Source organism: Apteryx mantelli, chromosome 3 (genome assembly GCF_036417845.1).
Source record: "Apteryx mantelli isolate bAptMan1 chromosome 3, bAptMan1.hap1, whole genome shotgun sequence".
Lineage (NCBI taxonomy): Eukaryota > Metazoa > Chordata > Aves > Apterygiformes > Apterygidae > Apteryx > Apteryx mantelli.
Window position 1 is genome coordinate 2,212,415 of NC_089980.1, and position 27,698 is coordinate 2,240,112.

General features: G+C 40.9%; 1 protein-coding gene across 1 annotated transcript in view; it reads right to left on the minus strand.

The window, feature by feature from the left end:
- The window catches only part of CFAP61 (cilia and flagella associated protein 61), a 140,856-nt gene that overhangs the window by 42,579 nt on the left and 70,579 nt on the right, over positions 1 to 27,698 (minus strand). Inside the window, exons 17-18 of the mRNA XM_067293896.1 lie at positions 19,036 to 19,163; positions 1,785 to 1,883 (exon numbers count right to left, since the gene is read on the minus strand). Of these exons, the coding sequence (XP_067149997.1) occupies positions 1,785 to 1,883; positions 19,036 to 19,163 (227 nt within the window). The remainder of the gene's footprint in view (positions 1 to 1,784; positions 1,884 to 19,035; positions 19,164 to 27,698) is intronic.

Genomic DNA, 27,698 nt, shown 5'->3' on the forward strand with positions numbered 1-27,698 from the left:
TCACTAAAAAAATCTTGGACTTCACTCAGTCTGTGATCTGAAGTCACTGTCAGCAGGAATAAAATGTTCCATCTACCAAATAAAGCTCACTGGCATTGAGAGGCTCCATAACTTTACTTTCTATTGATGCTGAGGGACAAAAATTATTCCGTTTTCTTCAACAGGACTAAATGCAGCATGATTAAATAAAAAGGGGACTCGATTCGTGCTTGACCATTTGATGCCTTTATACCCTATCATGTGACTGCAACAGAGAATACTGGAGAGAGACCCAGCACTAATAACTGCTCTTATTTTGCCATTTGTACCAGAATATACATTCTAAATCATCAGAATTGATTGCTGCAGATTAATTGCTCCTATTGAGTTCCCAGAACTGTCATAAAGGATGCCACAGAAGCAAATAAAGTTGTTTTCATGACCTGACGACTTTGAGAACTGAATGACCAGGCTTTCTGAGGTGCTCTGCATTCTCTGTATTCACAAACACTGGAGGGAAATAAATAAGGGAAGAAAACCATTGACAATTCTAAACCATAATCATGCAGAAATCTATAAATAAAATGGACATCAGGGACAGATGAGGCTTTTCAAAAGCACCTTCATAATTGAGGTGCACGGCTCCCAGGAGACTGACAATCCAGAATTGCAGGGATGCTTTCAAAAATCATACCCTGCAGAGTTCAATTTTCACCCTTAATCTGCTTTCAAATTTTAACAGCTAGTTCTGGGGAGGCAGCTATGGACTACAACTTTCCGTTGGGATACGTATTTTGTAATTACCAGTATAACTCTTTTTTTACATTATGCTTAGGGAAGTGTTTTACCTAATAAGTGCCAGTGTGTGCATGTTGTTTGTACATATAACCCCTTCATTTACTAGATTTGTACTTAAAAAACATACCTTCCTGCAATGAAAAATTAATTCAGGTCACTATCTATCAAAAATTCCTTGACAGGGCAAAATTGCAAATGAGGGGAGCTCGTTTGAAACTGGTAAGCATCACAACATTTTCACGCCTATGTCTCTGTAGAGACTTCACGTTCAAGGCTCAGCAAGCAGCCATTGAGTTGTCTGGCCGTTTAAAGAGCCGGTCCCTTAGGGTATTGCTGCTTACCGATGAAAAGATTTGGGAAAAACAATAAGCAGGTCACAAGAAGTGGCATATACAGCGTGGCCTCTGCGGAAGACGTTCAGCCACCCCGGGCTTTCTTACATGAGTAGGGATGGAACGTGGGAAGAGCTCGTCCCTGGCCCTCCCCGGGCGAGGTGCAACGCTGAGCATGCTGATGTTGGTAGCAAAATTCCCACCAGCATCAGTGGGTGCTGCATTTTACCCCGTGTCTGCTATGAGGAGATCACTATTCACCTTGCTAATATTAAGTCTTAGATGCCCTTTGGTTCAGCGCTATCTATCTGGAACAAAACTCATCCAAGTTAAAAACTAAATACTAAAAAAGCAAAAGTCAACTTTTCTCATTTTTCTCTAACCCAGAGATCTAAACTGTCCAAGAGGTCTCGGAAAGCAGAGAGGCCAGTGTCCTGGTGTAATGCAATGGGCTGCTGTCCTATGTTACTGCTTTATGCTTTGCAGTATTGCCCTGGGGATAATTATATTTGACTTGTTTCACAGGTGAATGCATGTTCTATAGATAGGCGGGATTACTTTGAGGCTATCTATCTGTCTAAGTATCTATCTAAAAGTTAGGACAAATTCACAAAGAATTGCAAAGTGTTATATTTCCCTTTGAAGCTATGGAAGTACTTAGATACTAAATCAAACCTGTTAATTAAAAATCTTCCATGTTTGGAGCCAGGTAGATTCTTCCCTGGAAGTCCATGAATTGAAATCAAGGTCAGATTGTTAAACCTCAGGTGTGGACTGCGAAAAGAAAAACAAAATGCCACAGTTAAGTCAATATGAGTTTGCTGAGGCTCAGTCTGGTGCAGCTGCAACGTGAGCGCATTGCAACATATGGTTATACAGAGTGTTTGCAGGCAGCTGAGTTTCCCAGTCCATCCCTGTGCCATTTCCGTTAGCTGTATAGCATCTAGCTCCAGAGAAGAGGGTCCCCGTCATTCCCATTTTCCCCTTCCTTTCGTCCACACGTACCTACTCGGGAAGCGGCACCTGCTCCTTGTTTCACACCTGAATCCAAGGAAAATGGGCAATAGAGAAAACCAACTTACAAGAAAGAAAAATTAATTCATACGTCCAGGCTGGAGTCTCACCGATTTGAATGCTTTGCTTAACAGGAATATGGATTAAAGAATGTGCTCAGAGCTTTGCGGAACTAGAGCTCAAGAAGAACCGTTTTAAAAAACAAACCATGCTGGAAATCTGCAGTTATTCGGACAGCTGCTGGAAAAATCTGTGCAATACTGCAATTACTGGTTTTACATGATTTTTTCAGTACATACTGAAAAAGAAGTAGGACCTCTGCAACAGTGCAATGTATTATGCTTAAAGCCGGGATCTAAAACATGAGGCAGCGTGTCTGGAACTGGGTACTTTTTATGATGTTTTCATGAGTAACTTACTCTTTCCAATATACCATCACACAACACGTGAAAAGGGCAGGAAGTTGGCATTCTCTCGGCGGAAGAGAAGAAAAACAGCTATTGTGCCTTCGCTGTTTATAGCCCAGCTTCTGTAGGAAGAGACATGGCTGCAGGACAGGAAAATAAATCCCCACGACCATTAATTTGGCCACTTCCTACAATAGGTCTATTGGAAGTGGGAGGACTTATGAAGGAAACAACACAGATTTTAATTCCAGCTCCAGCAGGATACAGAAAACAATTCATTTACATAGGCCATACAATATGTTTTATCATTTTTCTAAGACGCCTATGTCTTCAGACACAAAAAGAATACTTTCCACCTTAGTTTCATTAACACTGGAGTGTGGGGAGGAATAGGACTGACACTATGTTGAACTAAATGTGGTCTGACATTTAAAAACAAATAAATATTATGAGTGATTAAGCCTTCTAATCTTCAAGGCTTTGTGTAAGTTAAGTATGGATTGGTGCAAATGCTACAAAGGAATCAGAATGCTTTTTATCAACCAATGTTAATTTGTTATTCATACGTTTAAAAAAATATATTCAAACAAAGTTAAAGGTCACACTTAAACCAAGGAATTTCAAGGTTAGGGCTGCCACCCTCAAAATGCATATTAATAGTTTAATTCTGGATTATGGATTATCTATGGTAAATCTCCATGCATACTTAGGATGAGTGCAATGTAATAAATAACCTTAATGTAACAAAGTGCATATATTTATAAAGATTATGGGCCTGATTCTCTTTTAAATTAAGGTCACTCTGCAGAGGTGGGTGTAAACAGATTTTGCTCTTCAGTTGTAGACACGTTATGCTGGCTGAGTGATATAAAGTGGTCTTAACATAAATGAGAGTCTGGCCCAACACATTAAGCTGAATTTTAAAGTGTACAGAAAGCCATCTGCACTCATGAAGCACTTCTCGTGGGGCGCAAATGTGAATAAATACGATTAACTGTATTCACCTAAAAAGTACGATTCCTTGGCATTTAGTTTACATATAACAATGAGGAAAATTATTCCAAGACATTTTTCTATCCTGCCTGCCCTCACAGCACAGTGTCTTTGTACATGTTGCACGGCCTCTCGCCTAATGGGTCTCCAAATCCAGGTGCTACAGTAACAGTAAGTTTAAATTACATTAACAATATTTAGGATGAAAATGATGCAAGCAAGCATCGGCAAATGGTAGGATGAAGGTCCCCGGCAACATTAATTTGCCTCTTTTGTATGTGTGCAGTAGGATGCCATCCTTATTGATCTGCTCACATACTAGTTTCTTCTACAGATGCTCTACGCTATTTGGTCCGTACACAGTCATTCAGTATTTCCACAGTCATTTGATATCTCTTCCGTTCTTCCCCGCTTCAATTCAAGATTTTCACTCTATACAATTTACTAATTTCTACTTCAGTGCTCCCATGGCATTCCCATGGGCCCCAAACATTAATTCATGTTTCTCATGCATTAATTCCCTAGGCATAAAAATGTTGATTAGCGTCTCCTTAGAATACCATGATGAAATGAGTTATATTTACGACTCCCGTTTTACATCTAGAAAATCACGGCACAAAGAAATTCAGATTAAACTTCTCAAAAAGGCCCGCTGATTTTGGAGGCCCGATTGACGAGAACCAGAGCCGGACACCAAAGATTGCCTTCCCGGTGTTCAAAGTACAGTCCCACTCCCCTCCCGCGCCAGAGAAGCTGGCGTAGCTCAAGACGTCCATCAGTCCAGCTCCTGCCACCTCCGATCATTTTCTCTCAAAATAAGCAACGAACAATTGCAGACGCTTTGACTTATGAAACTTGCCCACCGTTACGCAGGTATCGTGGGGCAGAAGAGGAAACGGACGCTACACTAGCGTTTCCGTTTAGATCCGGGCCTGCTTTTGAAGGGACTCTCCCAATCACACTTTGGCTTGCAGCGTGGGTGGCATGAACTGGATTTCCTTTAGATGAAACTAAACTGGAAATGAACTCCGAGAGGACATCTAATGAGCTCCACCTCTTCACGGGAGTTCAACCCAGGAGAACGCAAAAGAGTTAAGCCAGGGTAACCCCCGCTGAAATGTTTATGGCATGGATGTTGGGTCCTCAGCACCAATGGGTTTATTCTGCACGCCTGCTTCTATTAGCCTGCACTACCCGCGCGCGTCGGCACAACCGTAGAGACTCCAGCTCTCCGGAGCAGAGACGTTATTCATGGAGCTCATTTCGGCTTCAGAAACAAATCGTGCAAGGGCCCTACCGGGCATAGCTATGCTAGGAAACGGCGTTTTGTGCTTGTACGGCCACGTGGTGCAACAGAGCACCATGAAGCCTGACCAGCTGCGTTCAGGCGGCAGCAGGGCAGCTCTGCGGCACGCTCCCACGCTCTGCTCCCAGGGTTGATGGCGGAAGAGTTGGCTTCAGTCTCTCTGGATCTGCCCCTACTGACACATCACCATGAGGGCTTCAATTACCGGGTTGCTTCATTTTGTATTATTATTTTTATTTATTTTAGTGGGAGAACACAAGGCCATCCCTGATAGGAGAATGACTTCTTTGTTTGATTTCAAGGCTTTGCTGCAAAACATAAAAGTGCTGGAGTTGTACAGAAGTACTTGTATTCTTTTACTTGTATTTATACACACACACACAAACACATATGTATATACACACATATATATACCCAGACACACTCTCACACACACATATATAATATATATATAACTCTCTCTATATAATACTTTATTATATGTATTTATTATTTTTAAATATGATCAATAAATTATATTAAAATAAGTTATTTCTTTGGTAGTTTGTGATGGTAAAGCCCTGAAATCTAATTTAGAAAAAATATTCTTAACGCCAAAGCCTTCTTTTATTTTACTAATTCCTCATATGTGGACTTCAACTGAGGGGAAATTATACCTCCTAGAGTGTGCAGTAAATGATAAATGATTACAGTCTTAAGTACACGGTAAACAGAAAAAGCAAGTCTTCCGGTTAATGGAATGTACTAAGTATCTCTGAAACATGAACTAAGAAATAACACAGAAGAAAGGGCACAAAATAAACCCCCAAGCAGTGAAGGGGAGCATGTATTTGCCTACTACATTTGCATCTAGGTGATAAAGTCCCAAGAAACAGAGGATGACAGCAAACTTAAGGTAGTATTTCTCTAAACCATGATCTCAGGAGGAAATGGAAGAGGAGGAGGAGGAAGGAAAAGGGAATATTCCACTTTGGCGAGAAGAAGGAAACTGAAGAAAGAGCTGTTCTAAGCATCCCAGGAGAATGCAGTGGGCTCCACCAACAACTGTCTAAAACAGCTAAAGAAAATCCTCATTTTTAATGGATAAGAACCCCAGCAGCTTTTCAGTGCGTGCCAATCTTGGAGAGAAGGAAAATTAGGCATCCCCCCATCTAGCTGAGACATGGGGACAATTTCAGAGGATCTTCTCGATAAATGTGTATTGTTTTTCCCTTGCAACATTGCTTCCAACCCTGTCAAACAAATGTCTAACCCTACACTTCTATAGAATACATGAAACGTATTCTTTACCCTAAAATCTTGTCTAGTAATAGAGTGGTAGCCAAACGAGCTGAGAGAGAGGACCTTCTGGATTGCCCCCTCAGCAGGGACTGTGGGCTTCTCCAGTGGAAGAAGTTAGCGCGAGGAGCAGTGCCTTAAACACTATTTGGTGGAAGGGATCCGCTGTTGGCCAACGTGAAGCTGGGCTCTTCTGCCCTGCAGCTAATCGGAGGAAGGTATCCCAACATTCTCACCTGCGACAACGGGCACGCATTGCTCCTCACTCTTGTTTTAGGAAATGGCTCAATTATTTGTGTGGCAGTTTTCTAAAAGGATTTCGTTTGTGGCCCCAAGAAGCCCCCGCCTGAACCAGTAAGGCCTGGCTAAGTTAAGAGGAAGGGAAAGCCATTTTCTATAATGGAAAGTAATCGGCCCCCTTAAAAATAGGCATTGCCCAGTGAAAACCTTACAATGAAGAGCCAGGATGTTCATCCCCCTGTAAAACTTCATATTCGGTAGCTCTGTTAAGAAAAAGGATGTGTGTGTGTGGAAAAGCGAGCTTCTAAATTCGCCGGAGCCACTCCGGAACGAAAGGCTTAAGGACAACAGGAAGCGTATTCATCCACAGTTAGGAGACGGCAATTGTAAAACTCACTGCAGTGAGGGCTTTTCGCATGTACAACCCACTGCCTTCAGGTATTGCTGAAACATAGGAGTAGATGCTTGTGGTGTCACGAAAACATGACAACTGCAGTGTCTTCCAAAAAAAAGTCAAGCAGCAAATCTTTCTTTCTGTCCATTTCGTCCAAATAATGGTCAGATTTTCAAACAGGCAGGTAACATTATTCAGCAGCTAAGGCTCAGATTTGCTAAGTGTTTAAGCAGAGACGGGCACTTGTGAAAATTATCAGAACCTTTAAACATGAAACTGAATACAAAAACTAGCCCTATGGCACAAATTTGGCTTGCTAAATTACAAAGGTTGAACTGAGAACTGGAGCTGGGATGCTTAACCCTAGGATTTTAAATCCATATACAGGTGCTTAAATACAAGTCGGAAAAATACAGGCAAGCCCTAGGTGCTTAGCAACATTTAATATCAGGCACTGAAATATAAAGTTACAGACAGATCACAGCTTTGGATATTCTGCCCAGTGACTATAATGCACGTTATCAAACTCTATATTGTTCTCCCTTCTTCTCTAAATAGCATCCTTATTTGCAGGCTAACAAAAAAGGACGGCTTATTTATTATGGTTATAGATTCCTCGCTGCTGCCTAAAAGCCCCTAATAACTGAAAAACAACAAAGGATCTGGGAACAGGTACCGTGCATTAGAAGAGAGAATGTCTTATGTGCTTTAATATGTACTTTAATATGTATAACAATGCCTAATCTGAAGTGTGGTAAAAGCAGAGGTGCCCATTTGGCGAAAAAAGTCTTCAAGTTAAGAGCCTGAACCAACGCAACGTGAAACAAGAGCACCTGCATTTTAGAAGCAAATAATTCCAGCAGGGATTCATGTTGCTGTGGATACAAAAGGGAAGAATAGCTCAAAGATACTGGTAAAGCAGGGAGGGATTAGAGTATCTAGGGAAATAAGTAAAAGGTATCGGGTTTCATTGCACAGTTCTGGAGGACAGCTACAAAAGAAGGTCTAAACACCCTCGTACTTGAAACAAAATAGGATCGCCAGTTTATCGTGAGCATAATCAAGGGAACAAACAAAAAAGTTGTAGCACGCTATTCACATATATCCCGGCATTTGCCAATCTGTTAGAACAGTCCGTGTTAGTTTTTCCGGATTTTTTTGCCTGATGTCTTGCTAGCATTTTCTTCTTCGGGGGCTGGGGGAAGGAGGGAGGCTTAGATGGTGAAAACTGTCTGAACAAATGATTTAATTAAGTGCTTTCATTAAATCACTCATTATGATAAATGATGAGTCAAATAACTTTCGTAATAAAAAATAAAATGCAGGAAATTAGTCTACATGAACTTAAATGCTTCAATTTTTATTTGAAACTGAACATCACAGGTTTTTAGATAAAGGTTGAATTAGTCATTTATAAAAACTAAAATAAAAAGGGTGACAGAGGATAATGCTTTATCTGATTACCAAAATAGGTAACTCCATGCATTAATCTCCTTTAAGCATGCTCTTTAAACAATTTAACGTTTGGCATTATATCCTATGCAAAGGCAAAGTCATAATTATACTGTATCCTCAGCTTTGCTGCAGCAGAGCCGTTCTAAATATGACAGCTCTAGATGAGTCTAAAAATGGTAACAAGTAGCTTGTTTTCACTACTATCAAGAATCAGATGTGAGTAATTCTTGCATTAATGAAACTTTGGAATCGGAGAAATTTCCTCACTCTGTCTTGCAACAAAACAGAGAGCTTAAGATTTTGGGGGGAGGAAGGGGTGCAGAAGGAGAGACGATGAGAAAGGAGTGCCACCAACCTGGGGCTCAGGGCACAGAAACCCAACGTACCCAGTGGCCAGTCTCAGTCTAGAAGGGTTACATAGACAGTAGCTCTACTTGGCCCAAATAATGTAATATCCAAAGCAGTTTTTAGGAAAGATCTACACCCCAAACTTTTCAACAAGAAGACAATCAGAACATGACTTGGAGAATAGACTTTTCCAAAAGGAAAAGATTTTCTAAAAAAAATTCCAGCTCTACACAAATTACAAATAGAAATGCTCGGCTTAACAAGGGAAGCAAATGATAATGCAAAAAAAAATCATATTTTCACTAAAGGATAAATATTTTACTTGATACTATAGACTTTCTTTATGAGTAATATGTGCTTTCATACCGCCACTATCCTAAATTGCTTATGTTCATGTGGATAAAGCACATTGCTTTCTCAGGCCAAGCTGAAATAAAGCCTATACCTTTCCACTACCTCCCACTTCTTAGGCAGATATATTTGACTCAGACAAGTAAGAATCAACACAAAATCGAGTATGAAGATATGTGAAAATAACATAGCAAGACTCTTTCCCTGTATGATGCTAAATTACACCATTCTGGCATCATGAAGGCTCTGCAATTGATCTTACACTACTTGGTTGTTAAGCTTTTAGTAAGAGAGTCAGTAACAGAAGAAGCAGAAAGGGTTTATTGTTTGTATCAGCAATTACCAAAAGCGCCTGTTCTCCAGAACGTTATGTAAGTGCATCAATTACAGATCGCAGAACAGGATTTCATCTCAACTGCTGACCGACAGATGTCCACGTAGAAGTCATCCCTCTTTAATTAGGAGTAAACAAAGATAAGCCAGTTGTCCTTTGCATCAACCTTAAGAAAAAGTGTTAAGACTGTGAATGAATTTGTTCAAAGAAAGAGGGAATATCCGTACAGCCTTTCCTGGGACACTTTTCCATGCAGGGGTCAAGGAAGTGGTTTTCCAGGTTTTCCACATACTCCTTTGCTCAGTAAACTGTGTCTGCGATGAGTCTTCCTCCAAAAACCAGAAGGAACTATCAAGAAGAACACCAGCAGAAATAAAAAAAATAAGTGAACCCAATTGTCAGTAGCTCATTTAATCTGGCTGATTTGTCAGTCTAATTTTGTCTAATTTTGACAGCAGGGGATAGATACTTCAGTCAAAGACTTCAATGGGGGAAATTCACACCTCTTTCTACCCAGAACATGACTGTTCCTATTCCAAGAGGGGTCACAACATTGGTGAAACATACCTTCCAGTTTAATTTCAGAAAACACTCTTTAAATTGTTCAGAACAGATTAAAAGGAAAATGTTTGGTTCCAACTTTGATTTAAAATTTTTCAAGAGGAAATGTCTTTAAAAGCAAAAAAAGCCATTTCTTGTTTTAGTGACACCCTAACAAAATATTTTGCCATGTGCCAACTATTTTCTCCTAATATCAAATAAAACATATTCCATTCAAAAGCTCAGATTTTGATGGAACAGTGCTTTGCAGTAAAGGGCTGCTTTTTCAGAAACTTGCTGGTGATGATCATCTTCTTTATGAATTCTATCAGACCTTCTTTCTTCCAAAGAAGAGCAGCAGCCTATATGCTCAGGCTGTGAAAGCAGCCACCAGCACTTTTGACATCTCAACAAGAATCCCTTCAAAGAGGAAAGTGATTTTTACTTTGACCTTTACCAACACCCTCCAGTGATGTTGCCGGAATTTCTTTCTCTTCCCAACGGGCAGTTCTCCTCACTGGGTCTCTCTCTCCAAACTTTGCACTTGATTGCTTTATTCTACACAGCATTTGGAGGTACCTCCTTGGTTTTGAAGTCTAGTCTCTACTATCACAAGACCAAAAAACATGCCAGCTGCTTTCTCTCATGTTTAGGATAGGCTTTAATCTTGCACAGCTTCTGTTGCCCCAGTGTTGTCACTTCACCTCTTTTTGTCCAATAAATATTTTCTGCTTCCTTCCTTGCTCTCCCTAAAACCTGTTTCCCTCCTCTGATCCTTGCTCATGTGATGTCTCTCTCCTTCAGTGATCACTCTTCAACATCCTGCCTCAAAAAACATTCTTCTCCAGTTAAGTTTTGACTTCCCTGCTAGGTAAGATCAATTAGTTTTCTTGCTTTCTTCCTTCGAGTGGTTACTCCTAGGTTCACTTCTATCTTGTAATTTTAATACCTATCTCTCTCTCTCTTTTCTCCTCTATGCTGGCCCCTTCCCCAGACAACATGATTAAAAAATATTGGCAACTTTGACACTGCCGCGTTTTAATTCTTTTATTCACTTCACCTATTTTTAGGTAGCTTTAGATCATCTCATTGTCTTTATTCCTCCCCTGAACTTTACCAAGCACATCTCTTTCCAGTTTCTTCTTTCAAATCCCCATATCATAGCTAATTTTTCCGAAACAAAACAGCCTCCCTTTGCCTTTATCCCACCACTGCATTTATCCCTTCTAACCACCTCTCACGTCCCAGCAACTGCTTTGCTTCCCTCCCCTATGTCAGCTCGGCTTTCCCTACTCCTGCACGCACCATTCTTCTCTAGCGATTGTGGCTCTCTGCTGCAATTTAGGTGAGCCTTTGGTCCTTTGTTTGACTAATTCTCTTCTACACTTTGCTTCTCAACCCATACTGACCTTTGCAATTTTCCCTCTAAGCTCTTCTCCCTGCCCTTAGCCATCTCCTGTTAAGCGTTCTTCTCAGGAACACTTTTACTCAGCAGCTTGCCAGCATTTGTAAAGTGTATAACAGGCTTTGGACGTGCATATCAATGAAACTCTAACATTCAAATACTTGCACTACAACTATCGAGAGCAAACTTGTACTGCAACTTAAAACTGAGTCTTAAGTGCTAGCATATTTACATCTCCCTCCTTTATCTTAACCTCACTTTGGGCTCAAATCTGAGCTGCCTTACCGTTCGGCACTGAGGAACCCCAGGAGCACACACTGCATTTGGGTAGCACACGAGAAGCATAATCCAGACTGTGACTCCTCAGACAACCCAGCTGCAGATTTCTTAGGAGGTCCTTTTCAATACTAGACTATTGACCCATGATAGTTGGCATTTACAGGATCTTGCTTATGAAAATTAGCGTGGCAAAGTCCTTCTACTATAAATCTTTATGTGACCGAACAGGAAAATCTGAAGAGCTCTTTCCTTGGCCCATGCAAAACACATAGCTAAAGCAGGCAGGTACATAAACCTATGTGGGAACATCCTTAACTACATGGTTTACAAGATTAGCACTATCATCCCGAACGCACGTTGGCTTTGAATTTGATCAAGCCAAAGTACCATCTAACCATTAGCATTTTAGTGAGAGTATTTCCTTACTAAAGTTTCAACTTCCCTTCCATAAATATTGTATTCTCTTTAAACTATAAAACATGGCAACTATTTTTCTAGACAGAAAATGAGCGATATGCGAGGATGGCCTTGGTAGTTACAGTCTTTAGCTGTTTAAATCTAATCACCAAGCAGATTCAAAATCACAGTTGAGGAGCATCAACAGCATTTTCCACAAATAAAAATACCATAAACTGGGCTGTACAACTACAGTGTGGTTGAGATTTTGCTATTCTGTTTACTGCTGTATGAACGTTTCAGCGAGCAAAACACAGTGCAAAGTCCAGCTTGTTAACAGGACATTCTCAATCTTACTGGCCAACCACCTAAGTCAAAAGTAAGGTTTTTTATGGCTGTCTATTCTCCAGACCCCGACTTTCCGTATTATTGCAGGTGAGAATAATATTTTGACTCTTTGATATTGCTTGGTGCGGATGTGGCAATGCTGCCTTTACCGAGCAAAAGCATGCACCCTAAAAAAGCCCACTGACGTCAAAAGAGACAAGACTCCCCTTGAACTTGATGGGCTTGAGATTTGTGCCAGCATTTTGGTCCTTGCTTATAGTCAAGGACCGTATCTTTTCCTCTCGACAGTGAGAACATGCAGAAAGAGAACACACTCGTAAAAGTTGTATGGTTGGAGGCACCATCACAGGGCAACATGAAACTTCTGCAGCTCCTCCTTCCCAAACAGCCTTGTGCCCTGTAGCTCACAGGAAATTGGAATTACGCTGGAATGGTGCAGGGATGCTACTGGCAACCATACTCCCAGGGGAACAAACTACACGATAAAATGGGTTAAAATTCACACAGAAATGCAGTGGAGTCCCAAGCTAGCCGATCTTTCTTAGCAATTCGGGGGATCTAGATTAGCCAGCCTGCAGTAAAGACCCACCACCTCATTACCGTGTCTTGTGCACCCCCAGCTCTCGCTGCAGTGTAAACTGCACTCATACGCTTCTCTTTCCTGGGATCTGGAGGGTAATTACAGCAGTCCACAAAGGAACCTTAAAATTTCAATTCCTCAGACATATAGAAAAAAATAAGCAAGTATCTTCAAATAGTCGGCTTCATTTTTCAAAACGCTCACACTGAATGTTAAAATATGTATCTATGAACAGGAATTAAATTTATACTAAACACTAGAGGGCAGAATCACAACATAACCAGCCAAATTACTTTTTCTCCACTAATCTGAAAAGTTTACTTTACTTCAAAACCAACTCACGGGCAGTTTATTGACTGCTTTGAAGAGCTTAGTAGTTAGACCTCTGCAGCAACTCTGGGTAAAAAATATTTTTTAAGAAACGTCAAAGAAAAATAATAATGAACAAAACAGAAAGTACATCTCCTTCATCGCTTAGCAGAGAACTGAAAAAGCTAAATGCAGCGTTTGCACTTGGAATTTATTTTTATTTACTTTGAACTGCATTGATTAGACTGCTACCAAATGCTTCAGGTAGTCACGTTACCAAGCTCTGCGAAGAGCTGATGAAATGATCATGCTAATACCATATCTAGTCACCCGGCTTCTAAAAAATATAAAGGATTCTAAAAAAATATAAAGGATTATTCTATAAAAATTATTTTTGACTCATTTCAATTTTGAAACAGGCCTTTTTATGAGAAAATTACTGTTTCCAATATCAGTTTTGACACACAAAAAGAAGTTAGGGCTATTCATATATAAATATTAACATAAAAGAAAACCTATAAATTCAAAGTGCGGAAGAATAGTTTGGGCTCAGACAAATATTTGCGTACGTTTAAAGGGCAAGCATTTAAAGTTGAAATAATCTCATTTAAAGATGAAAACAGGCTCTAACAGAAGAATATAATTATAAAATAATAACGTACTGTATCATTTCTCGGCAGAGGCATGTCAAATGGCTGTTAGGAAGGATGATCTTGACCCACACGCCTCTGCCATACTTCACGTCTAGTATCAGTCGTGGACAGTGTTCATTGTGACCCTGACTTAACAACACGGCAAGATATGACCTATCTTATTCATCTCTGTCACAGCTCGATCTCTATTCACTGGAAATGATGGAAGGCAGCAACGTCTGAAGGACACAGGCCCGGTGACACCGACCGCATGGTCGACTACAACATTGTTCTGGATTTGCCTTGGTATGAAAAAAAAAAAAGGCAGTCAAAAGGAAGCACATGTATATCAATTCATGTGGCAAAGATAGATAGTATGAAACAATGAAGATCGCTAAACCATTCATTACATGTTAGCTCTGTGATCAGCAAGTAAGCACTAACTATTTAATTAGTCAACTAATTAGTGACAGGCAACATGGAAGGCTTCAGATGTTCGCAGACAAATGCAAAGATAAAAAGCCTAATTAAACAGCAAGCATTATGCTAACTATTGCCAAGCAGGACAGATGTGCAGGATATTGTGTAATACTGCGCTGCCAGATAACAGGAGTCGTGGCTGTTCTGTCAGAAATAGTGTGTTAAAAAAGCCCTGCCGTTTCGAAGCTAATCTTAGACACCTTTAATTCAGAAAGGGAGAATCTGTCCTGCAGACAAAAACTCGGAGATTTACAACGTTAGAAACACTCTAGTTCTATTTTAAGGGAAAGACGCAGGGTTTTAACAAAAATTAACGCCATTGCTTTTTTAATGCAAAAATCATTCTCGCATATGCAACTGGAGATAGGGACATATTTCACAACATTTTCCTACAGAATTTTGCGATCGCAGCCACCACTCGTTTATTGCTATTTTGTATAGCACATTATGCATATTTCCGGTGTCCTCAGAGAATCAGCCATTGTTTACACCAGAGGTTGGATTAAGAAGGTTTTCAAAATCACGGATTAAAAAGGGCTTTCCCCGTAATCAGAAGACAATAACACTTTCCACAGCTATATGCAAAGAGGTGGATAAAAAGCTAATTGGTTCACCGCGCTGGAACCAATGACAAGATACCGCTGCGAGCGCTTTCCGCGTTCTTGCAGCCCAACTTCACTCACCTGCTGCCGGAGCGGAGCAGTCATGAATCACCCAGCAGAATAAACCGGAAAGGCTATTTCTGAATTATATGCTATTCCGGCCGAACTCTGCTGCTGTGATTGTCATTCTTAAATTCGAACAGATTTAAGACTTGATGGAAAACAAGAAGAAAAAAACAAGCCTGCCCTCCTGGTAAAATCAGCATTTGGGGATGAGGTTATTTCCTAGCGCATGTCAAAACCAGGAAAAGGGAAAGATTAAAATGCTGTGCTGTAGCTTACATTCATAAGGGGCCGCATTTAGGGCAACAGTGATCCAACTGAGGAATATTCAGCTCCTTCTCACGGATTTCAGCTGTTCGTAGCCTTTTGAAATCAATTATTTAACTGCAGTTGATACTTCTCGTGCTCAAACCTCACCTCCAAGGACCGATACTTTCAGAACTCTGAACATAATACATTACTCCTTTTCGCATATTTACTCGTATTCTGTAGTCATGAAAACAGATTTTACACCTGAAAATCGTTTTCAGATACAAATTTCACAGCTGAACATTTAAAATAGGTTTTCCATTTACGAACGAAATATGCGCGCGCTGTTTTTTAAAACTTCTGTTAGGCTTAAGGCAGGCTCCTTCTCAGGGTCTCGATCGGCGATAATTTTTCAAAGTCAGCTGCTCATATTACTGCAAACGTAAGCGGTACGCTCCAGAAAAACAGCAGCATGAGATATTTGTTGGAATGGTGGAAGGGGAATGAGGGGATCACCTTCCCTCACATCCCATTAGATTAAGCACAGGGGGTGCAATGCACTCAGGGCACCTGCGTGTTAGGAAGCCGCTTCCCATCCTGGCAGGTCACTCTATATACTCATTTTCGGCGTTTTAGCGCTGTCCCGTGAAATACTTGACACCGACTGGGGTGTCCTGCTGTGCCGGCGCTCTGCGCCGATCTCTGCGTTTCCCGAAACGCTAACTCTCCGCAGCGCAGGGTGACGAATGCCAGGGACAGGCTCAAGGAGCGTTTTTGCAAGAGAGCAGTTTGCAGGAGAGCAGTTTGCTTAGAAAGCTCATTTCTGGGTCCCGGCGGATGGGTAGCGATGCTCCAGGCTGCTTTGGGGCACCGCTGGAACAGCGAGAACGCTGAACTTCCCTGGAAAAAATAACGGGAACGCGCTGCCGCGGACGGACGCCCTGGGAACTACAGCGCTGCCCGGGAGCACAACGGGTTTCGGAGGCAGCTTGCCACGTCTCGCAAGCGAAGAGACATAATCCTCATTATTATTTCAGGATTTAATGAAAAACATATTTCTCCAGTCTCAAGTTGAAATCACTTGTAAAATCTAGTCCTAATAATTGTTATGTAGGTAAGTGAATTACATTCGGCTGTTTCCATGGTGACCGCTAATGTAAAATAATTAAGTATGAAGAATAACGAGGCGAAAACTACTTCCTCTTTTTAAGGATTAGGGGCTTACAAATTGATTCAATCCAGCTATTTTTAGTGCACGCAACCTTTGCAAAGAATATTAGAAAATTACGAGTAAATTAAACTAAATCGTATCAAAAGGTCTCCGCCTTGATCAGGGGACTTTCTTTATCTGTCGCTCGTGTGAAAATTAAAACCGAAATCTTCCGTAAACTCGCACCTAAATTAGTAGAAGATCTGTAGCGTTTTGCGCCGAGCGCTGCCTGCTTGCTCTTTGAGTTCTCAGAGCAACACTCGATTTCTCCCGAAAGCGAGCGCTCCATTTGTAGGTGCCGAGGACAAGTACACTTCTGCGCACAAGAGGGACACGTCCTGCCGGAACCCTTCACCGGAATACGGTTCAAACAGGTACTTGTGGCTGAAAGGTCTTGGCTGAGGCGACGTCTCAGAAGCACAAAGGTTCTCCCCGCGCACATGATACCGTCCGTACGTCCTGTTTGCTGCAAGAAGGCAGCTCCCCGCCGAGGTGCGTGGAGCTTCGATGCGTTATGGTCCTTCTGTCTGCTCTTGGCAAAACATTCTGTCTTGACGGGCTTCAGCTCCTCATTTGTAACGCAGGCAGAGATGGGCTTTATTTTCCCCTCACCGTATTATATACTGAAAGGGTAATCATAAACAGCACGGGGCGAATAACAAGGAAGCGGTTAGCAGCTCTAAAACACATTTTTAGCTGAACTTTGAATGGGGCTGAAAGTCTAAAGGGTGCTGAGGGCAGCAGGATGAGAAGAAAACGTTTAGCCCAAGAGGGCTGCTCCATACGAAAAAGTCAGGGACCAAGAAGAAAGAGCAAGAATCAGATATTTTTTCTTCACTGCTCAATAACATCCACAGAACAATTTACCTTTGTCTTCTCTCACTATATTGATATTTTAACTTGTGATGTCGCTAACGGTTGTAGAAATACCAAACTTGTAGCTTAACTGAAAAAAACGGGCAAAATTCTCCATTCTCTGCCCACCGTAAAAAGGCCAAACTCCCTCAGTTTTTGTAGCAAGCACTTTGTTGTCATGACCACATTCAAGATTGGAATTTTATATGAATTTTGTAATCTTTTCAGGGCGTTTCTAGTACACCTTTATGTACAGCTAATCTAGGCAGAAAATAATAACTGTATAAAAGGAGTTCCATTCTCACATATATAATCTGACCTTCTGATAAACCCATAAAATTGGTATGGAGGTGTACTGGAATAGAAGGAGTCAGCAGTGCTATATCAGAGAGAGGGCCACTGGAGAAGGGGGGCTCTAAGACGAACCTCCTTTCTTGCTACCTGCACACTCATACAACCTGCAGTGATGATAAATTGCAGGGATATTTTGTTTTGCTTTGCAATTAACCTATGAACTTTACATAAATATGCAAAGTATATAGAAACACGAAACAATGAGGAAAATGATTGTCACATTGGACCCTTTTATTTTGGGAAGTGTATTATTGTGAAATAGGATGCCCCTTTTGCTATATCCAATGGTCATAGCCATCATGGAATAAATTTCCTACAGTCATTCAATAAACTTCATATAACCTGAATCTGACCTAAATTCTGTTCACATAGACCGGCTATTTTATGTTCTTATTAATCATGGCATTTAAGACCAGATGGGGCCATCAGATCATCTGTTCTGAATTCCCCTAGACCATAGGATGTTGAGCTTCACTCAGACCCCAGTGTCCAAGGCCTTGATGAAACTTGTGCAGACCCAAATGAAATTTGTGCAGACCCAATTTTTCCTCCATCCCTTCATAAGAGCCAATTCAAATGAGAGGAGAAACTGAAAATACCACTGGTGGGTAGCTGAAGGTACTGAAATGTGTAATATCCAGTCCTGAGATGGTGACCGTTTTTTTTCATTTTGCTGTATCATGAATATTTGGTCCAAAATGAGTGCTTAAATATACCAGTGAAAAGGCTATGATTTAACTGGACCTGAAATAACATTTGCGCTTAACTTTGGAAAGTCCCTAAAACAACTAAATTTGACACACGCAGAAGTTTACTGTAGCTCAGACAGTGGTAGGTATTAAACAGTTGCATATGTTTTTTTCCCCTTTTCAGTCAGTTCATAGAGCTGATTTACAATTTTATGCAATTTTATGGTTCCCAAACACTCCCAAACATCACGAGACTCATCAGAATGAAAGTTATGGTACTTCTTGCTTAAAGGCATCACAGTGAGATTAGGACTGAGCTTTCATTGGATATTTTTGCATAGCTCTGAAAACAATATATCATAATGAGGTGAAAGAATGGAGGGATTCAGACACTGGTTTGTGTCTCCACTGGGCAGAATTAATTTTAAAGATCAATAGGACTTTGGTGTACACATGAAGGGCTATGAACTTAATCTCCATCTGCAGTAACTTTGTATAAGAACAGTGGTCAAAGGGATTTCAAGTATGCTGCAGTGGCATTCTCATTTTCAATGTGCCTTCACTTTGAGGGTGCGCTCAGGCAATGTTATTAGCGCTTTTGACTTCCAGAGTCAGGCAGGGTGGAGACACCCATGTCTTTACATCTGCAGATTCGACGCTTACAGCTTTAACATCTAGTATTTGAATACAGGCTCAAAGTACATTTCTATTTTTGCAAAAGAAACAGCCTGAGCTGAATCTTAAACGGAGCGCGCGAGCCCTTTCAGAAAGGTAGCATATTCTTCTCGGTAAAGGAAGCCAAATAAAAAACTTACCAAAAAATGAGCGTTTCCAGAAAAGAGATTCCAACATTGGATGCACCAACCACCACAATTCTAGTGTTGATAGACACCTTAGATTCTAGCGTCAGCTTTCGATTTATGTAGTTCAGAGCATAACCCAACTGCAAAAGAAATGCACAATGACACAGAAATACATTAAAAAAAAAACAAGAGAAGTCTGCCAGGAATTATTAAGCCATTAGTAATGCATTACCTTGCATTCATAGAAAACTTATTATGGCTCACGGACATGACTAACATTATGAATTTCCTGTGCGCACCGCAAGATAACACAGTAGATAAATGGTACTAAAAATGTTGAAATACGTGCATCTTTAATAGGTCACAGAAAACTAGCAGAGCTTAATGGTCTGGCTTCTCTTGGAAAAGAGGCGATGGAGTCTTTGTACAAGAGGCTGAAACACTGCCTCTTCTGTAATTTACTACCATTTAGCTAACACCTGGGGAGCAGATATTTACATGATGTTGAGACCATTTTTGTACCTTCTGGAGCAATTTTTTCTCTTGCTGTTTTATTTATGGAAATGGTGTTACTTGTAAATTAATTAAGACCTTACATCTTGAATGCCTTCATGGGTTCAATTAGCACGTTGAAAACCCTCTCTCTCCCAAAATGATAAAATTAACCTTTTTTTTTAAATCTATTAGAACAGCTACATTGAAAACCAGGCTGTCAAAAGGGTAAACAATGCCACTGAGATCAATCCTCTGGCCAAAAATCTTGCTATAAATAACTTAATTAGTAGCTTCACAGTTTCCATTATTCTAATACATACAGTGGTAGAGACAATAAACTCCATGTATATTTTATCGGTGCCTCTAGGTTTCGCTAGCTAACTGAAAGATTCCAGAAAAAAAAACACGATAGAAAGGGTCAAGAGATAATAGTGAGAAAAAGAGAAATAGATTTGACAGAAATACTTTTTCTTCTGCCCTGGACTACATATAGTTTCCGAATTTCTAATGAAAGACAGGGAGGCATTTTCCAGCTTGAAGCCCAACGCACTTGGCATCTTTGTTATTGCTTTGGGTTGTACACATTTCACAGAAAGCATAATTGTAGATTCATAGATGCACTGAAGGGAGAAATAGAAAACAGAGCTACTTCTATTATTTGTCAGACACTCTTCTCCTCCTATATATTTTTGCAGTGTCACTTATCCAGGAAGCAATCGAAGACTTCTAACGGGTCTCCCTCTCTTACTAATAAGAGACAGAGGGTTAATAACATTAAGTCCTCTGAATTTCTCCTACAAAATTACAGTAGAAATATATTCTCTGTGTATTAGTTGACAGAATAACTTAACATAGGAAGATTGAGTATTGGATTTTAAAGCTACTGCAATGATGTTGGCCTTCTCAAGAAGCACACGGGACACTGAGATTCCCAAGAGACCTTTGGCACCTCATCTCTGCAATTGTGGCGACCCACCACCGAGAGTCCAGCAAGGTCTGACCACAGAAGCCGGGGAACCGTCCGCACACCACACCAGAGTGCTTTCCCGTATCTTAAGAGAGGAATATGGGTCAAGTACTTGCAAACTGTCATCACTGTCTGGCAAATAATTTAGAAGATTGCAGAATTAAATGTGTGGTGTGGTCAGGCAACATTTTTTTTTTTTACTGCCAGACAAATGTTCTTCCAGCTGTAGTTCTTTACAGTGCAACGATGACATCCAGTGGTGAGCCAGATTAATCTCAGGGACTGGACTCCGCTAAGAAAATTCCAGAAGATATCCTCAAAAATATAATGGCCTGTAGTGGACTGCTTAATTCCAAAGTCATGTGTATGAAATCGAGCACATTCCCACAGTCTCACAGGCAACCCCGCATGGAGAAATGGTTTGACTGATCAGGACTAAGCCACAGAACAGCCCGTAATGCTGCCCAAATTCTTGTTATATATAAGACACAGGTTTCTACTAACAAACCAGCAAGCTTAACAACCTAACACAAAGCCAGCACTTTTTAAGGTGGTTAAACATTTCTTATGGCAGGATTTGCTAAAAAAAAAAGTTTGATTATTAATTATTATTAATTTATAATTAAGTATAAATTAAAATATATCTATAACATTTCGACATTGTAAATCATTGGAAAAGATTTTTCAAAACGAAAAAACAAATGAAAATTATTAATGGCATCCCTCCATCTAAAAGCACCGCTTAAAATAAAGTTTGTACTGTGTTTCTTGCAACATGCTAAATGGGTAAACCTTGACTCCAGCATTTGGCGTTGTTCTGCAAGCGTTGACATGGAAATCTCATAGTACCACAACCGTGTCTTGAGGCTCCTGTAGTTAAACCCCAACCTTTGCGCTCTAATTACTTGAGTTTGTGAAAAGAAACCTCTTAAAAGGGATTTGCTGAGTATCATCAGGTTCAATGGGACGGTTAACTCGAAATCTGGTCCATTTAAAAAAAAAATCATAAGTCATTTTAGATACTGCAGCTCTTTCAGAATCTGTCTGGGAATTCTTATCTCCTCCCCGCAAGCAGGGGAATTTTACTGTGGTCCTGGAAGCAGCTGTGATGCTTTGGTGGCCACTCAAATGGTGAGAACATTTGTATATTAGGTTTCTCATTACCCCACTGGTGCAACTCCAACAAAATAACTGGAAATATAACACATAAACACCTCAGGATCTGCCCTAGGAAAACCGCCCCGTAGAACGCTTATTGTCTTCCCGGTTAAGCTCACCTACACGCGTGTGCTGAGCCAAGGCCACCTATCCGACGGGCCCAGGGGTGAGTGTTCATCGCTTGCGAATAAGGAGCTGCCAGACGCACGCAGCAAACGTGTTGAAAACACAGGGAATACAAGCGTATCCCGAACGCCAGTTTAGGCAGGTATTTTCTTTACAGGAAGAAAGCTTTCAGGTAGAACTGCTATTTTGAAATAGTCTGTTAACGGCATTTTGAGCTAAAAGGTCCGTTGTCCAGCAAGAATTTTTTACATCAGCATATATAAATATATATAGATATGGTCATTAAAGTGACAAAAATCAGAAGGCCCTCAGTTTTACAGTGAGAATGCCATTTGAATGTTCAGATATATCCCTCTCGTTTCCGACATTTAAGCATTTACCAGGGGTGAAAGAAATCCTCGCACGAAGAGGGTGAGCCGGATTTCAGACTTACCTACTGCTCCCGCGGAAGTGCCTACACATTCCAAAAGTTGTTCTAATAAAACAGCTCCCCTGGATAAACATCATCTGCAAAACTCTGGCAGCAAACTGCGTGTCGCTACATAGGCACATATGTATGTATGCACTGAATACGCCTTTACTCTGCAGACAAGGATTTTGAGAGGCTTTTTCCAATTAGACGCTGCACACCGAGAGCGCTGTACCTTTCTGAAAAAGCAGTGCCTTCTGGGGAAAAATTATTATGAGGTTTTTACTGAAATGCGGCTTTTAACAAAATTAATAAAATGGTAAAAGGAACACAACGAGAAACTTCTTCTAATGTATCTAATCAACCAAAAATAACCAGACAGGAATGTCAGCAGCTAATAGGATAAACCAAATAGACCTTACAGCAATGCCAAGTTCAAATATCTCCTTCTACTGCAGTGCTGTTATTATTTTTTTTTAAATGTACTCCAACAATGAAATATAAAGCAGTAATACAATTTGCTAGGGAAGAGCTGTATCTAATTTATGAAATGGCTTCTGTATCAACGATACAAAGGCAGTATATGAGTAGAATATAACCGTTTTTGTTCACCACACAATGGCCCCAACACCAACAGCTGTCATGCTTCAGAAATCACCTTTCTAACAGCTAAGTACACTAAATGGCCCCAGGGAGCAAGGAATTAGGTGGATTGGTCCCATAATACCACCTTATTTTAGCAAAATGTCAGGACAAATGACTACATATGTTCCCCAGAGGAGTAATCAGACATCATAATTGATAGGTCAATAGCAAACTCTAACTAGTTTATTTTGTATCCAATTTATTAAATAAAACAGCAATCGCTAACTAATCTAAGGCAGAGAGCAATTATTGCCGTCGTTAGAAGAGGCGTACACAGCTCAGAAAAAAAGTATATTCCTTGATTATCAAACTGTGTCGGTGGGGTCCTTTTTGCCTGTTTTTCCGCCTTTTCCTGGCGCTGCCGACAGCCTCCGCGGCTCTGCCACCTGCCACATTGCTTCCACCTGGGAGGGCAGAGCGCCCCGCTACTGCCGCCAGTCCAGCTGCTGGGACAAAGGTGCCTTTCCCGGATTGAACCACAGGGGCTGATTTTGCATGTGAACAGCCAATTCCATCCACTTAGAGACCTTCGTACTTTACCTCCATTAAAAACGCTTCGGCAACTCTCAGAACGCGCCGCGGAAAACACGAAGCCTGCCTGTGAATCACGTCTCGCACCCATGATCTCACAGCACGATATGTGCCAGAGTAAGATATTCTGCTGCATTAAAAAGTCCCCCACGTCCTTCTGCCCTAAGTAACCAGTGGAAAAAAAATACATGAAAGAATTGTTTGGTTTTAGCAAGCACGTTTGTATGCATTTTTTCCTTTGCACTTTCAGACCAGGTGAAGCACATACACTCACTGTGCATGCCCACATCTCCTATCTGGGTAGCTATCGAGTTTGCGTATTGCCTGGAAATGTATTCATTGTCCATTTATTCATCAATATATTCATAAATGAATATCAATATACTGATATCACTGATAGCACAAACTCAGATGGAGAATATTTTGTAGCTCCTTTGTAGATTCTGCTTTTAAAAATTGCACCCTGGGCTATTTAGAGGATTTCTAGAAATAGTTATTGTAATGTTCTAAAACAGCTCTGGTTTTAGATCAAATGTCACCTCTACTTAAACAGAAAAACCTGGAAACTGTGAGCACACAAGAATGAAAAAAACAAGTTGGACAGAACTTTTTCCAACTTTGAGGGAAGAGGAACAGTGGGATGTTCTGAACTGAGCATTCGTAAATATATTCTAATAAAAAAACAGAAGCGTGTCAAGGAAAGCTGTTACAGTCATCACTAGATCTGTTCATGCAGATACTCCATAAAACAAAGCAGCAGAGTTTGGACTTTGTTTCATTAGACACCAAGAACTGGGCCTTATCCAGGTAAAACCACTTAAATGCTCGCTTAATTTTAAGCATGCAAAAGTGCCACTGAATTCAGGAGAACCGTTCAGGGTACTAAAGATAAACATGGGATTGACTGATTTGTTGTGTACTCAGCATCTTCAGAGATCCTTTATAAACCACAGGCAGGAGAAGTGAATTGCTTGGAGGGACGTTCCCAGCCCCATTTTATATGATTCTATGCCTGCCTGCAAGGCTTTTGTTTTAATCTAGCATTTGTCACCGAGAAAACTGCATGATAGTTACCGCTATACCGGTTGTACGCAATTTGAACTCTGCTACTGTAAAAACCATCAGAGGCAGCACAAAATGATTAACAAACCTGTTCCTAGACTGGTGCTGAGGTCAGCGATAGTGGCAGGCAAACAAGAAAGTGAACAAACAGAGCTATTTTAATTTCAAGCTCCATTTGAATCACAAGAAAAAAAAAAATCTATGTTTACCAAGGTGATATGAACAAAAATTATTGGAAAGTGCATGCTTTTTCAGCTTCCATTAAGATAAAAAAAAAAAAAACCTACATTCCAAAAAGTCTCATTAGAAATATCTGTAAACATGTTTTCAAATGGTGTTTCCAAGCCTTCACAGATTTACACAAACACCAGAAGCAGAAGGCAAAGGCAAAAGCAAAAGAAGTACCACTGTGATGAAGAACGCAGCTTGAATCATTTTCTTCCTCTTTGTCAAAGAACCATTCTTCAGTTAACTGTGACTCTATAACACAAATGTTTGCAATGATAACACCTAGCCTTTATATAATATTAGACCTATCTATAGACCTCAAAGGCTTTTATAAATGAAGTCAGGATTATTATGTCAGTCTTCAGATGGGGAAATGCTCACCTTCAGTCTTCTGGAAAAACGCAGCCTACATACTGAAGGCCATTCTTACGCTAATTCCTGCGACTCCCTGGGAAGCCAGGGATTTGCTGTGAAACTCCAAAAAGTAGGGAAGGAGAGCAGAGCGTGGACACGTATATTTAACCTCCTTGCAGAACCACTGCTACAATGGTAAGAAACTGTTCTTTTTCTCTTTGAGCATTAACATTTGGCTTCCCAGCCCAAAGAGGGCTGGACAGTGTATACTTGAATAAAGACCATAGGATTGTTAGCTGCTCAGCTTCGAAGAGCAAGTGGCTAAAGTCCAACTGGTGTCGTTTCCGAAAAGAGCTCGGTTCTTCCCTGCTTTTCAGGAGAAGACAGCGCGGCGCAGGAAGGTGCCTCGCAAGGCACTTCACCAAAGCCCCTCCAGCTGGCGAGCGGGTGAAGCACGGGGCTTGGCTCTCATGGCTTGTTTCCCCAGATTTTAAGATAAAGAAAACCGCTTTGTGGAGGTCACGATTCTCATTTCTTGTTTTAATTAAGTCGCTAATCCTCTGAGGGCAGTCCTGGCTTCCCAATTCATCTTGGCCTGTTGTTTCTTTCTGTCCCACAAGGTACTTTTGGCTGGGGTGGGAGTAGTTAAAAAATAGGCAATACATACATTTCTTTTCCTAAGATTCAAGAAATACATGAAAATGTAGTAACATCTAGGAGCTTCAGCCTGAAACACCTTCCAGATATTATCTAGCTGGACTCTTCTGGATTCCCAGTGTAAATGTGGAAATGCAGGAGAGGTTGAGCTGGTCGACTTTTGATTCTGTACGCCTAAAGTTCATCAACTGTCACAGGTTTACTCCAAGTGACATCAAGGAGCTATGCCAATTTAACCCAAGTGAGGATCTAGCCGTGCCCAAAGGCACAACAGCAAAGCTGGAGCTTGCAGTCGTCATACAGACTCCACCGGTGCAATGCCAAAAGCTTGTCTCACTCTCCCGCTCTTCAGAAGTCCTTTCAAAGAACTGACCTCCAAGCCCATCCCAGGCTGTGCCGCGTTGCGTCACGCCAGGCCACCGGGAGATGGTGGCTCTGGAGAGGCCGAGCGTGCCGAGCACCTTGGGGCTCCTGCCTCGCCAGGCTCACCAAACAGCCGCCCCAAAAGACGATTTGTAGCCGGTACCTTTAACGGAGAAAGCTGCTAAAGGGTGAAGATTTTCTTTAATAGCCTACTAAGACTGCCATAATAAGCTAATTGAGTAACATGAACAATATTTGCCAAATAATGTTGAAGTTGAAAACTACCGAAATGAATGGTTGGAACTAACCACATAATTTATATGATTAGTTTTGGTAACTCTCATCTTTCAAATAAATTTCTAAGACATCTGAATAACATAAATGGAATAACCAAGCTTGCTTTCACCGAGTCACACATCCTCAATTTCTGAGTGTAGTCTTTACAGTGTATTTCTAGATCTTCTAGATACTTCAGAGATATTTTGGGCGTGCTGGCTGGGGCAGAAAGTTTCCAGTCCTGAGCCAACAAGTGGGTCCCTGTGGTTGGATCCCTATCACTTCTCTGCACCAAAATCGAAATGATGGTGCTCTGTGTTCCTGCCTGGGGAAGATTGGAGCCTGGAGGATCAAATGAATACGCAAAAGCTTCTCAGCCATCAGAGTTGACAGACAAGTCTTCAAATCCGACTTTTAGTGGCATAATTATTAATGCACGATTAATTCACTCTAACTAGGTAAGTAAGTAAGTAGACTGCAAATAACATCACTTTAAATCAGATGTTTTTTTTTACTGAAAATTTCACAAGAGAAGTTGGGGTCTACCACCCTGAACCAAAGATATTTATAATTAATGGCAAAACATTAATTTATTCCAAGTGGATCTGAGTGTAAATGGATATCGAAAATAGTTTTCTATGCTATGTCTGATCAAAGATCACCATCAGCTTAAACAATGTCTCCTTAACTTCGCTGGTTTATTTTACTGAGTTCTTGTGCCACCAGAGTACACATTGATTATGTTGCCTTCAGGTAGAATAAACAAAATAAAGTAAAATTAGGAACTACCCATAAACGGCAAAATTACAGGTAACGGAAACTATCGCTAACATTTCCTGGTTTTAAATTGCCTTCTTCCAGAACGAAAGGCAGAACTTTCTTAAGCTTTGATTTTAAGCAGCTCCTGCTTCATGTCTCTGGTTCAGCTCCGAGAGGCACAAAGCAGATGCTGTGAACATCCCGGCCGGGACTTAACCACAGACATCTCGCAACGCTGCCTGGCTCAGGAAGGTCTCCCTCGGGGGACTTCTCTGGAGAGAAGTAAAGCCACGGCTGCTAGTAACAGGTACTGCTAGTAAACACCACCACAGCGTATCATGACTACTCCAACACCCATTTCAAAACAAGACCGGTCTGCTTTGGAAAGGGAGAAGACGGAAGCACCTCTGTCTCTGGTACCTACTCTGCCTACAGCACAGGGCAACATAAGTAGCTATTTCCTTCAAGCATTGAATCCATTGAAAAATGTAAGACATGTCTAAAATTATAAGCTTTAAAAGCAAAATTTAAAAAGCAGAGCAAGCAACGTCGCATTTCATACTGAAAATAATGAGCACAACATTGCTAAATAACAGTACCAGGATGAAAGGGGAGATTGATTTGCAACTTACTGTAGCAGAGTCA